Here is a 13,736-nt window from a genome sequence, read left to right as displayed (position 1 = left end):
AAGTAATTGTCAACGAATTCTTCGACTTCAATATTTGTATTTTGACCATAGATTGGTGCAGATTTTATCCATAGTAAGCCATGTTCATGTTCACTGCCCCGGTTTTGGAATTCAGTTACATAGAAGTGGTCAGTGAGCTCTCCATAATACTTGTGATCATGAGATATCAATTGATGTAATGCATCCCTCCTAGATCTATAGTAACGTACACAAGTAACAGGGTCGTTTCTTATTAATGAGCTAGGTTCATTTTCATCAAGTTCGCCTGTGTTTGGTCTTCTAGTGTTTTGTTTTATGTGTCTCAATGCATGCATTAAAGGATCCCAAAGATGCTCCGCACTACTAAACGAAACAAAGAAAGTGGGCGGCCCTAGTTGTCGTATCATTGCATAGAGTTTGTTCCGTATTTGCTGGTGGTAGTCAGGTGAGGTACGAATTGTTTTTAGGTCCATGTACCCAATGTCAGAATTTAAAATACGATCTAGGTTCGGTTTTGACTTAACGTCTTTTGCAACTAGTTTTCTACCTTTCAACTGCCCCTTTCTAATTCTAATCCACATTGTATTCAACACCTGATTTATGATAATGCGAATTGCTTTATAGAACAGGTTTGTAGTATGATAAGCAAAATCGTGGATTTTATGCAACACTTCCCAGTGGCAAATCTTTTGATATGTAAAGTTTTTGGAGATGTCAGCTGGGCGTTTGTTGCCATAGAAAAGCGATGGGAAACTCATTTCTTCTTAGTACTTATCTTTGAAGATTCCTAATGGCATGTATCCAGCAGCAGGTGCAATGTTAATTTGTTTATTTACAAGGTCATGGACGGTGTGTGCATCAATGAATCCATGGACCAATGTTTTTGTCGTTGGTTCATCGTTGTCCTGGTTATCGTGTTCGCTATCTTCAGTGTCACTTGAACTTTCATAAGCTTCTTGGTTCTGTAGGAATGTCTCTTTCCAATTGTCATTTATGGTAGCGTTCTCGAGCTTGTAAAGCATCCTTTTGCATAATTGTTTTAGTGCTTTCATCACTTTGTGAACTCGAACTCGACCAAATGCATAAGCACTTTTGAATCTTAAACTCTTTTTGAGAACAACGGCAACCGTGTCAGTGTCTTTTATAGTTCGAGGCAATGCAGATTGGATTCTGGAAATGTTAGTAGGGACATTGATGACTCCTCCAGTTAAGCCCAGTTGCGACTTCTTATGTCGATGGCCCATTTCTTTTATTTGCAAGAAGGGAAATCTTAATGCGACTAGTCTTTCCTCTAGTTCAGTGAGATCTCTCAGTGTTCTAGTGCCATTGTTTCTTCTTATGTGTTCAGGGACTACATATTTAGCAATTGTTTCATGTTCAATTGCTTTTTTGCAATGTTTACAAATGTAGCAATTTTCAACACGAGATTTAACATTCTCGAAACTAGTTGATAGTTTCCTAATCTTATTTTGTTTTGCTTGACATTCTTGTTTCACAAAGCAGATGTCTCTTTTGAAAAAAGTTGTTTCACATGATGAACAATTGAAAATAGGTGTGTCACTTACTTGCCTTTGATATACTTGATCAAATTCTGATAATTCTGGTAATTTGTTCATTGATCTTGATTGAATCGAGAGGTTGGATTCTCCTGGTTTCTTTGATTGTGCTGAACGATCCTTTGATGTTGTTGCAAATCGATTGTAGTCCATGTTTTCTATGACTATTTCTTGTTTCATTGTTGCTGTGTTGAACGCAAGTCTTATTTTCTCCGTTTTCGATTTTGTCCGGATAATGCCTTTAAGCAAATGCAAAGATAAGCTTTTTGTCTCTTTGCCTAATGAACAAGCGATTACAATTCCCGTTTGTGCGTTGTTTCTAATCTGTTTTTCCAAGTTTCTAAGTGATCGAATTCTCAGTGTCTCGAATTTTACTTGGTTCGTTGATCGCGCTGATAGATCCGTTGATCTTCCTGAACATGGGCTGTAGTCCATGTTTTCTATGACTATTTCTTGTTTCATTATTGTTGTGTTGAAGGCAAGTCTTATTTTCTGTGTTTTCAATTTTCCCCGAATGATGCCTTTAAGCAAACGCAAAGATAGACTTTTTGATTGTTTGTCTGATCGACAATTGCTTAAAGATAGACTTTTTGATTGTTTGTCTGATCGACAAGAAGTTACAACTTCTGTTCGTCTGTTGGTTCTAATATGTTCTTTCAAGTTTCTAAGTGACCGGAACCCCCGTGTGTCACTAACATCTTTTGTGTGCAGTGTGTCACAAATATCTTCTGTGTTGTTTAGAATTACTTGTTGTTCCATTGTACTTCTGTTATATTGAATGCCTATGTTTTGCCTTTTCGGATTTTCATGAGCAATCCCCTTAAGCACATGCTTGTTTAAGTGACAAGGTTTCTTTGAGGTATCGGCTTGTTGTTGGGAGGTACAACCAATTGTAGGCTGCCTATGAACCAAAGGCTCGAAGTGCCCATTCAAAGGATCTTCGTCATGGAACAGTATGTCACAAGTATTTGTTGTAATACCTGAATTGAAGTGCAAATACAGTCTCATCTTTGTTTTGGACCAAACCCTAATTGGAATTTTCAACCAGTTTGACAGCCAATGGATGCAGAAAATATCTCCCCATAGACCTCTAGATGCTGGGGGTATATTGTTTGAGGCAGATTTAGCCATTTTGTCTAAATAGATTTCACGGTTTCTAATGTTATGCATTTCTTTGAGTGAGGCTTCATGCAGTTCATGTTCATAAGACCAAATTGCCTCACTATCTTGTTTTTTGAGACAGTTTCTAAAATATTCTATTGTTCCTTTCCTTAGCTCCACTGATGTGTATCGGAAATCTAGCAAAAGTTCTAAACTATCGAATAAACAGTCTCCAATTAGATATGAGAAATTGTCCACACGAAATAAGTCATGCTTTTGCAATACCAATTGCAACTTGTGTTTATCAGACATAGGTGTGTCACAAACATCTTCTATGTTGTATAGAACTACTTGTTGTTCCATTGTACTTCTGTTGTATTGAATGCCTACGTTTTGCCTTTCCTGATTCTTCTGAGCAATGTCCTTAAGCACATGCTTGTTTAAGTGACAAGGTGCGTGTAATTTAGCTTTGATTGATTGACATTTTGTCTCAGGCTGTGGTTCGATATTGTTCTTTGAGGTATCGGCTTGTTGTTGGAAGGTAGAACGAATTGTAGGCTGCTTATGAACCAAAGGCTCGAAGTGCCCATTCAAAGGGTCCTCGTCATGGAACAGTATGTCACAAGTATTCGTTGTAATACTTGAATTGAAGTGCAAATACACTCGCATCTTTGTTTTGGACCAAAGCCTAATTGGAATTTTCAACCAGTTTGACAGCCAATGGACGCAGAAAATATCTCCCCACAGACCTCTAGATGCTAGGGGTATATTGTTTGAGGCAGATTTAGCCATTTTGTCTAAATAGACTTCACGGTTGCTAATGTTATGCATTTCTCTAAGTGAAGCTTCATGCAGTTCATGTTCATAAGACAAAATTGCCTCACTATCTTGTTTTTTGAGACAGGCTCTAAAATATTCTATTGTTCCTTTCCTTAGCTCCACTGATGTGTATCGGAAATCTAGCAAAAGTTCTAAACTATCGAATAGGCAGTCTCCAATTAGATATGAGAAATTGTCCACACGAAATAAGTGATGCTTTTGCAATACTAATTGCAACTTGTGTTTATCAGACATAGAAGACATGATGACGACTAAGTGTTCGATGCAATATTATGTTTACTGATGCAATGCAGTTACAACCAGAGAACCATAATAACAAGTTGAACAATGAAAATGATTATAGAACACGAAGTGATTGTGCGCACCTTTGGAACCGCAAATGTCTGCTAAGCTACGGAGACTCCTTATGTCCGGTAGCATCCACTGCGCAGCTCTGATACTGAAGTTCGAAATATGACTGCCAAGATAAAGAACAACGTAAACCCCTCTATACCAACACTTCATCAAAACATTACCTATTGATAACAACATTGAAACCCTAAACCAAAGCTCAAAAACAAAGTGTTGAAAGAGTGAGTCACCTCAGAGCATATGAAAGAATATTATTATAACTTCTGATCAGTGTTCACACAAAGAAGTATATAATGCTTCCCATAAAGATTTACCACACGGACAACCATCCGATTTCCAGAATTAAATATGAAACAAATTTAGTTGAGTTCTGTAAATCTTAGAGACAAAGCATAAAAATTATACACACAGGATCCTTAAATCAGAAGTCAAACCACAGCAGTTATCACACTAGAATATGACATAACACACACCACTCAGCAGATTAGCAAACCACTCAAATAGATAAAGAAACAAGAGGGGTGACGTGCTGGATTGGTTGGCAGCTATATTACACTTAGGGAACATTGAATTTGCTCCAGGCAGACAACATGATTCCTCAACACTGAAGGACCAGACATCTGCTTTTCATCCAAAAAGCAGCAGAGCTTTTCATGTAAGTATTGTGTAAATTGAAAGCATCATAAAGTTAACGATTGATTGTGTATACCTTGCAAACAAATGTTTGAAGAAGCTACAGGGATATGGCATTAGAGATACCAATCAATACTCTGTAAACAACTAGTCAGAAAGGCTACAAATGTATGGTTTTAGAGATTAACTTTCCTTCATGCAATAGTCAATGTTTACCAAAAGTCACAAGTATGAATTAAGATCACTGTCTCAAAAGAGTGAGTGAATGTACAAGCTCTGTGAATCAAACAACAGAAGTTGAATATGCAAGTTTTGTAAATTAGGCAACCACAAAAATTAAATATGCATACTCTGTTTCACATCAATACAACAGGAATCAAATAATATTATCACAGTGTTTGCATTAAAGTTACATCCAACTAATGGTTCCAAATCTCTATTAGTTTGATGCAACTCGGGTCACTAGACATAAAGAAGCTTAAGGTCCAATAAGAGACATTCTAATATATGTGCTGACTCAGAGAAGGCATCCCTGGTGACTAAATGCGGAAGAAAGCACCACTATGGTACTCAATGCAATATATAGATGATTGAAGGCATTCCGCAATGGTACTTGCGGTACAATATAAATTAGAAGCAGATATGCAACCCAGAAGTGATGAGATGGGTGACGAAGAGCAATATCCATTGCTTAGAAGCATGTAATCAACCCAGATTGTGACACGCCCACTTGCAAGAAGTAACACGCTCGCTTGAAACAGCGACAAAACGAAGCAGTTATCTTGCCCAGGAAACTATCTTGAAGATGCAACCATACCATGCAGCCAAGAGCCGATGTAGAAATTGATGACCATGTCCATGTTCAATCCAGAAGTGAAAAGAATGCTTCGAAGTGCAACCGTACCATGTAATAAGTGCCAATCATATGTTCAATGAACATCGGAAGCAAGACGTGAGCAGAATACAGTACAGTGGAATACAGTACAGTGGACGCCAATGCAACAAATGAGAAAATATTAATAACATTTGTTGCAGCCTTGGGACTTAAAAAAAAGCTTCCCATAAAGATTTACCACACGGACAACCATCCGATTTCCAGATTTAAATATGAAACAAATTTAGTTGAGTTCTGTAAATCTTAGAGACAAAGCATAAAAATTATACACACAGGATCCTTAAATCAGAAGTCAAACCACAGCAGTTATCACACTAGAATATGACATAACACACACCACTCAGCAGATTAGAAAACCACTCAAATAGATAAATAAACAAGAGGGGTGACGTGCTGGATTGGTTGGCAGCTATATTACACTTAGGGAACATTGAATTTGCTCCAGGCAAAGAACGTGATTCCTCAACACTGAAGGACCAGACATCTGCTTTTCATCCAAAAAGCAGCAGAGCTTTTCATGTAAGTATTGTGTAAATTGAAAGCATCATAAAGTTAACGATTGATTGTGTATACCTTGCAAACAAATGTTTGAAGAAGCTACAGGGATATGGCATTAGAGATACCAATCAATACTCTGTAAACAACTAGTCAGAAAGGCTACAAATGTATGGTTTTAGAGATTAACTTTCCTTCATGCAATAGTCAATGTTTACCAAAAGTCACAAGTATGAATTAAGATCACTGTCTCAAAAGAGTGAGTGAATGTACAAGCTCTGTGAATCAAACAACAGAAGTTGAATATGCAAGTTTTGTAAATTAGGCAACCACAAAAATTAAATATGCATACTCTGTTTCACATCAATACAACAGGAATCAAATAATATTATCACAGTGTTTGCATTAAAGTTACATCCAACTAATGGTTCCAAATCTCTATTAGTTTGATGCAACTCGGGTCACTAGACATAAAGAAGCTTAAGGTCCAATAAGTGTAGGTTAAACCACAATACTCAACAGGCTTGTTAACTTATTCAACAAGAACTGAAGATCTCATTATGTGATTTACTAACCCCCAAGTTACAATTGAAGGGTCTCGAATATCCAAGGCTCTGTTATACATATAATGTGACAGAGGACACTGAGTTTTGAGAGATCTCCAGCTCTTGTGTCACTATTGACTCAAGAGCTGTAGATCTAGCTCTCGTTTTATGATATCTCTATACCAACACTTCATCAAAACATTACCTATTGATAACAACATTGAAACCCTAAACCAAAGCTCAGAAACAAAGTGTTGAAAGAGTGAGACACCTCAGAGCATATGAAAGAATATTATTATAACTTTTGATCAGTGTTCACACAAAGAAGTATATAATGCTTCCCATAAAGATTTACCATCTGTAAATCTTAGAGACAAAGCATAAAAATTATACACACAGGATCCTTAAATCAGAAGTCAAACCACAACAGTTATCACACTAGAATATGACATAACACACACTACTCAGCAGATTAGCAAACCACTCAAATAGATAAAGAAAGAAGAGGGGTGACGTGCTGGATTGGTTGGCAGCTATATTGCACTTAGGGAACATTGAATTTGCTCCAGGCAGAGAACATGATTCCTCAACACTGAAGGACCAGACATCTGCATTTCATCCAAAAAGCAGCAGAGCTTTTCATGTAAGTATTGTGTAAATTGAAAGCATCATAAAGCTAACGATTGATTGTGTATACCTTGCAAACAAATGTTTGAAGAAGCTACAGGGATATGGCATTAGAGATACCAATCAATACTCTGTAAACAACTAGTCAGAAAGGCTACAAATGTATGGTTTTAGAGATTAACTTTCCTTCATGCAATAGTCAATGTTTACCAAAAGTCACAAGTATCAATTAAGATCACTGTCTCAAAAGAGTGAGTGAATGTACAAGCTCTGTGAATCAAACAACAGAAGTTGAATATGCAAGTTTTGTAAATTTGGCAACCACAAAAATTAAATATGCATACTCTGTTTCACATCAATACAACAGGAATCAAATAATATTATCACAGTGTTTGCATTAAAGTTACATCCAACTAATGGTTCCAAATCTCTATTAGTTTGATGCAACTCGGTAGTTTTGAGACATCTCCAGCTCTTGTGTCACTATTGACTCAAGAGCTGTAGATCTAGCTCTCGTTTTATGATATCTCTATACCAACACTTCATCAAAACATTACCTATTGATAACAACATTGAAACCCTAAACCAAAGCTCAGAAACAAAGTGTTGAAAGAGTGAGACACCTCAGAGCATATGAAAGAATATTATTATAACTTCTGATCAGTGTTCACACAAAGAAGTATATAATGCTTCCCATAAAGATTTACCACACGGACAACCATCGGATTTGCAGATTTAAATATGAAACAAATTTAGCTGAGTTCTGTAAACCTTAGAGACAAAGCATAAAAATTATACACACAGGATCCTTAAATCAGAAGTCAAACCACAGCAGTTATCACACTAGAATATGACATAACACACACCACTCAGCAGATTAGCAAACCACTCAAATAGATAAAGAAACAAGAGAGGTGACGTGCTGGACTGGTTGGCAGCTATATTACACTTAGGGAACATTGAATTTGCTCCAGGCAGAGAACATGATTCCTCAACACTGAAGGACCAGACATCTGCTTTTCATCCAAAAAGCAGCAGAGCTTTTCATGTAAGTATTGTGTAAATTGAAAGCATCCAAAAAGGATATGGCATTAGAGATACCAATCAATCTATTCATCAATTCAATTAATGGGTTACTTAGCATGTATAATCACCACTCAACCCTCTGTAAAATCAAGAAAATAAAAGAATGGACTCAGATCTGCTTAACGTGCTATTAATTCAGCCAAATGCATTAATTTTCTGAAGAGGCACTGCACGCATAAATGAAAATATCCTCTCTCTGATCTAATATCGTGACAAACTCATATGCACACTCCAAAAAATATCCTAGTTCTTGAACCTAATATCAAGACTGGAAATACTATGCTATCAATAGCAATGCAAGAAGGAAACCAAAGGCAAAGCACTCTATGACCCTAGGAATACAATCAATACCTTGCAAACAAATGTTTGACGAAGCTACAGGGATACCAAGCCAATATTTCCTTCGAAATTTAGAGATGACAGAACAAACAAAGACGAAGAGAAGCCCCATATAGCAAACCCAATTCAGAGCACTAGTCCATTGTCTGTCTTGGACACTAGCTCTAGCTCATGGAAAACCCCATTGAATTTGCTCCAGGCAGAGAACATGATTCCTCAACACTCAAGGACCAGACATCTGCTTTTCATCCAAAAAGCAGCAGAGCTTTTCATGTAAGTATTGTGTAAATTGAAAGCATCCAAAAAGGATATGGCATTAGAGATACCAATCAATCTATTCATCAATTCAATTAATGGGTTACTTAGCATGTATAATCACCACTCAACCCTCTGTAAAATCAAGAAAATAAAAGAATGGACTCAGATCTGCTTAACGTGCTATTAATTCAACCAAATGCATTAATTTTCTGAAGAGGCACTGCACGCATAAATGAAAATATCCTCTCTCTGATCTAATATCCTCACAAACTCATATGCACACTCCAAAAAATATCCTAGTTCTTGAACCTAATATCAAGACTGGAAATACTATGCTATCAATAGCAATGCAAGAAGGAAACCAAAGGCAAAGCACTCTATGACCCTAGGAATACAATCAATACCTTGCAAACAAATGTTTAACGAAGCTACAGGGATATGGCATTAGAGATACCAATCAATCTATTCATCAATTCAATTAATGGGTTACTTAGCATGTATATGTGATATGTGCGAGAGCAAAGTAAAGAAATACAAGCATGCAATTGTAAAAGAATTCAGAACTTACAGGCCAAAAAACTGTAAATAAAGCAATGTTCAGTAGCATATCCTAGAACCCTGGAGCGGAAGCGCGAAATAACAAGCCGTAACGACGAAATCATGTATAAGCTTCTTATATAAGAAGAAAATTACGTTACACGTAGCCCCACGCTGCATGCACAATGTCACCTGGAATGAAATCTGTACACAAGACATGTAACCCCCATCAAATCAGTCTATGTGAGGGCGCAACAGATGTTAAGCATATCCCCTGAATCACCCTAACCCACGTCAAATCAGCTAAGCTGATGGTCCAATGAAAATACCTTCCGAATTTCTTATAACGCTAGGTCTTCCTTCTCAACCGCATTTGCCAACCTCATCCTTCGACTCCAACCATCTGCTTCTCAACGCGCACTCCCATTTCTCGTTCTGCGCCACACCGATCCTGTTCCCGTCTCTTACACGTGAAATACGAAATTCCCAATCCTCTGTAGCATACGTTTCAATCTCTGTATACCCGATGTACACAACCAGAAACCTGCCTGGCCCCGGAAAAAAAAGTAACTGATCAGGCGTTCGATCCCTGCATGCTTGCTCGACCCATTCAACTATTTCCGGGGGAATGTTATTGAAGTCCGCTTCGTGACTCACAACTCCCAGCCTGAAATCCATCGTTGTCTGCCCTTCTCTACAGAAGGTCACGAACCCATGTCTCTTTGCTCGACTTCGAATTCTCGTAATTACTGGCCTTTCTTCGGAACTGGTTAGGGGTTCTGGTTCGCTCGTCCCCATGCCTTTCTGTAGGTATCGATCTCGTCTTGCAAACCTCAAGTCCTGGGTGGTCTTTTTTTCCAGAAAGGAAATCAGTGCCTTGCAATTCGTTTTCGATTTGCTATCCACCCTCGTGCTGGATTTTCCCCCGGCATCTGTAGCTCGCTCGCTTGATGGGCATCGTCATACGATGCAAACTGTCGATAGTTTCCAAAATTGTCATCGAAGTCCCAGACTTCGCTAATAGATTTAAAATCAGCCTTCTCCTCAGGAGACTGGCGTGCTTCGTCCATCACATTCGTAAGAGGGCTCAAAGGAATGCCGAGCTCGTCATCTGAAGCCCCCAACAGATAAAACAGATCATCCCCCAAGTCCGAAGCTAGGGTTCCACCTTCTTGGCCGCTAGGAATATCGGACGACGCCAAATTATGCCCAGAATTTGATGGACAAGAAGTGAAAGGAGGCGTGCCCATCTCTTCCTCCAGGCTTTTCATGACCTCATTTATGACCTCCTCACTGGCAGCCCATTCGTCTTCTTCTTGTGACAGGGTTTTGTCTAATTGACAAAACCGCTCTGTTTCTTCGCCGTGGAAGCGTTTCGCCTCCTGCACGTCAGTGGAGACCGGCAGAGCTTCCGGCTCTCGGTCGCGTTTTCTGAGCGTCTGAGTCATCATCATAGAAAGATGATATTTGAACCCTGAACGCAGAAGTGGCGCAGGAACTATAAGGGGATGATAGCTCGGCTTTAGCGAATAATTGTTTATACTGCTATAGAAGCCGATATGGATAATTGAGCGGATACGAATATAGGAGCGGATTAAAGGATTACCGATATAAATCTATGCATAACATCATTTCACAAGTTACATGCAAAAGCTATGTTTGAGCTGCGCGGAAGTTGAACAGTCTGGCATGGGAAGGGGTCTTGTGACCTAGGGTTTTTGACCTCTGTATGTGGTTGGGCATGCGCCCCACTTTCCCAACCAAAAACCCCATTGCAGAACCAGAAACCCGTCGTTTTCAGCTATGAACCCGCCTGCTCTTCAAATGCTTTGCACAAAACCGCCCCTTCCAACTGACCTAGGGTTTTTGACCTCTGTATGTGGCTGGGCATGCGCCCCACTTTCCAAACCAAAAACCCCATTGCAGAACCAGGAACCCGTCGTTTTCAGCTATGAACCCATTTTTCGCGGATGCCACAATGGAAAACGGAATGCAAAGAGTAACACTGGTTTACCAGTGAAAGATACTGAGGCAACACACGGCCTGCTCTTCAAATGCTTCGCACAAAACCGCCGAGCCGGTAGGCGGACACCTCCCGCCATGCAAACCTTGAGCATACGGCCGACACCTGCAAAAGAACAAGCAAACCTTAGCATATGTATGCCCATTCGCACTTAACATTAAACATTAAGGAATTAATGTTAGCATTAAAACGAAACCGCACACGGTCAGGGCCACTCGATTGTGCGTAAATACGAGTTTAAGCTATGCTCCGACCTCTTCTGCCTCGGGAAGAGGCCAAATAAGATGGCGAAGGATCGCGAAAGAGTGAGTGCAAACGAAACTTAGCATATCCCCGCTCTAACCGCCGTATAACAGAGAAGGGCAGGGGTCAACTAATGCTAAGTCGGGGTCCTATCGATTACTATAGTCCCTGCCGGATGCCAGATGGCAGGGACTAATAAGGTTCATTGGTAGCCAATTATGGAAAATGAGACAGGACTAAGATTAGTAATAAAAATATGCAATGGAGAGCATATTGCTGATAATGCAGATACAGAGCATTAAAAAATACAAGACCTAACAACCGAAAAAATGCCAAATTTGGGGATAAACACACAAAGGCAATCCCAACAGAACAATCCAATATCTAATTCCATCTAAGAAAAGCTAGTTACCTTCCATGAAATATTTGAGGATCCCTAACAACCCCACACATAAATTCTCTTCTAATTGCCTGCGGGATATCTGCATTATGTACTCAACTTCAAACATACGAAAAACAGAGAAAAATGCAAATTTACATGCAAAGGAAACACAAAATATCATTGCAATTCTTATTATTAATTAATGTTAGGAAAGCTTTTGTACTCATCTTTTCCAGTTTTCTGTAAGGGTCGCGTATCTCAACATCAGACGAGTCTCTGTTAGCGTTGACAACTGTATAAAATGATGAAGTCATTCCCTTCTGAGACACCATTCTGATTCACCACCATATTGATCCTCTTCCCACAGAGAACCATAAGCCCAAACTCATTACAAACAACAGACTGTAGTTCCCTTCCCTAAACCTCCTAAACCTCTGGTGAAATTTGCTTCCCTAAACATCCCAAACCTCAAAAATTTCAATCAATGTCGATCAATTCAAGCAGAAATGTACCAAATATATTGTTGAATCCCGACCATAATTGTGCCTCTGGTATTTTTGAATTCCTCATCGTTGACAAACACACGGGAAAGAAGAATTTTAATGGCCAAGAAAAACCTGAGATGGCAAGTGAATATGGCACGTGTGCCCTTTCGACTAAACTAGAACAACACCACCAATTCCATACCTTAACCGTGCGTCATGCATATAAAAAAATCTAATATGTGGCAAAGATTTTTGTTTTTGGGTGTTGTGACCAGATTTATAGGTGGATTGATGGTCATGTACACTGATAGACCAAGGTATGGAAATGGGATGAAATGACATGTTATCGTGTGATGTTTTCTCTTGACTGAACGTTTGGCGTTGCACTTGATCGTGATAAAATATAATTATGATCTAATCTGCACTGTATTTTATCACGATGCCTAAGGTTACCCGTTATCTAATGGCTGTAGGAACCATAGAGGTTGGTTGATGAATTATTACTTACGTTGAAGCGAGCGGTGCTGCTACGTCCCTTCGAACTGAACGATATAGATTGAGACCTATTTGTCTCTCGATTGTTTCCCGTCTATCTAGATATCCCGATCGTCGATCTCTATCCTTCTAATGTCACCTATGTTCCCGTAGGTCATATGCATTCACATGGCTAAATTACACATTCTATAGCAGAAAACATGGAAATGGGGTGAATAAATATGTACTATGAAAGGAAAATCAATACGTATTAGTTACTTGCTTCCACAATTACGAATCGTCTATCCTATCCACCAGCGAGAGAAATATCCGCTCGAGGTATTATTGTATAAAAAGGAAGATGAAGTGTTGGCGCCTCCTTTTTGCAAAAGTGGAATCTGTGTAATGTATTTTTTTGTTTTGGAGAATATGGTAACTATATCTACTTAATTATATTGAATGCCATGGATCAATGTGGAAATTAGTTTCAGGAAAGGATTTGTGTGCAGGAGGGAGGTCCACGAAATGGTACCCAGCCCATTGAATTACATCACAAAGCTGGTACACACTAATTAGTTTCTCTTGCAATTTGGGTGACTAAATAATGATGTCCATAATTTTTTTGTTGTCTTTTATAATTTGGAATCCGTAACACATGCATGCCATGCGGAATTTTATTTGAAAACCTAACAAAAATCAAGGATCTAGTTATACAGGATAACAGGTTTATTCTTATTGCTTTGCATTTTGATTTTACAGAGACCGAAAAGGCTTCTTAGGCCAAAATAATAGCTATCCTAGATATTCGTTATTACCTTGCATAGTTTATTGGCACACAACATCTATGAAGTCATTTTATTTGTCTCTAACCTTGCTTGTGTTGCATA

General features: G+C 38.8%; 1 protein-coding gene across 1 annotated transcript; it reads right to left on the bottom strand.

The window, feature by feature from the left end:
- Positions 1 to 9,248: 9,248 nt before the first annotated feature.
- LOC149237096 (uncharacterized) lies at positions 9,249 to 10,083 on the bottom strand. Its single transcript, XM_089366748.1, has 2 exons — positions 9,572 to 10,083; positions 9,249 to 9,446 (listed from the first exon to the last, which is right to left on the bottom strand). The coding sequence occupies exon 1, from the start codon at positions 10,038 to 10,040 to the stop codon at positions 9,606 to 9,608; it is 435 nt and encodes a 144-aa protein (XP_089222874.1). The 5' UTR covers positions 10,041 to 10,083; the 3' UTR covers positions 9,249 to 9,446; positions 9,572 to 9,605.
- Between the last annotated feature and the right edge of the window lie 3,653 nt (positions 10,084 to 13,736).

The sequence above is a fragment of the Pinus tabuliformis genome, chromosome 8, assembly GCF_031772625.1.
Source record: "Pinus tabuliformis cultivar Carrire ecotype Pingquan chromosome 8, CPIR1, whole genome shotgun sequence".
Taxonomy (NCBI): Eukaryota; Viridiplantae; Streptophyta; class Pinopsida; order Pinales; family Pinaceae; genus Pinus; species Pinus tabuliformis.
The sequence above is the reverse complement of the archived record's forward strand: the minus strand, read 5'-3'. Positions and strand labels throughout refer to the sequence as shown.

Excerpts from the sequence above, each read along its gene's own strand:
- LOC149237096 (XM_089366748.1), bottom strand. The coding sequence starts at position 10,040 with ATGGGGACGAGCGAACCAGAACCCCTAACCAGTTCCGAAGAAAGGCCA.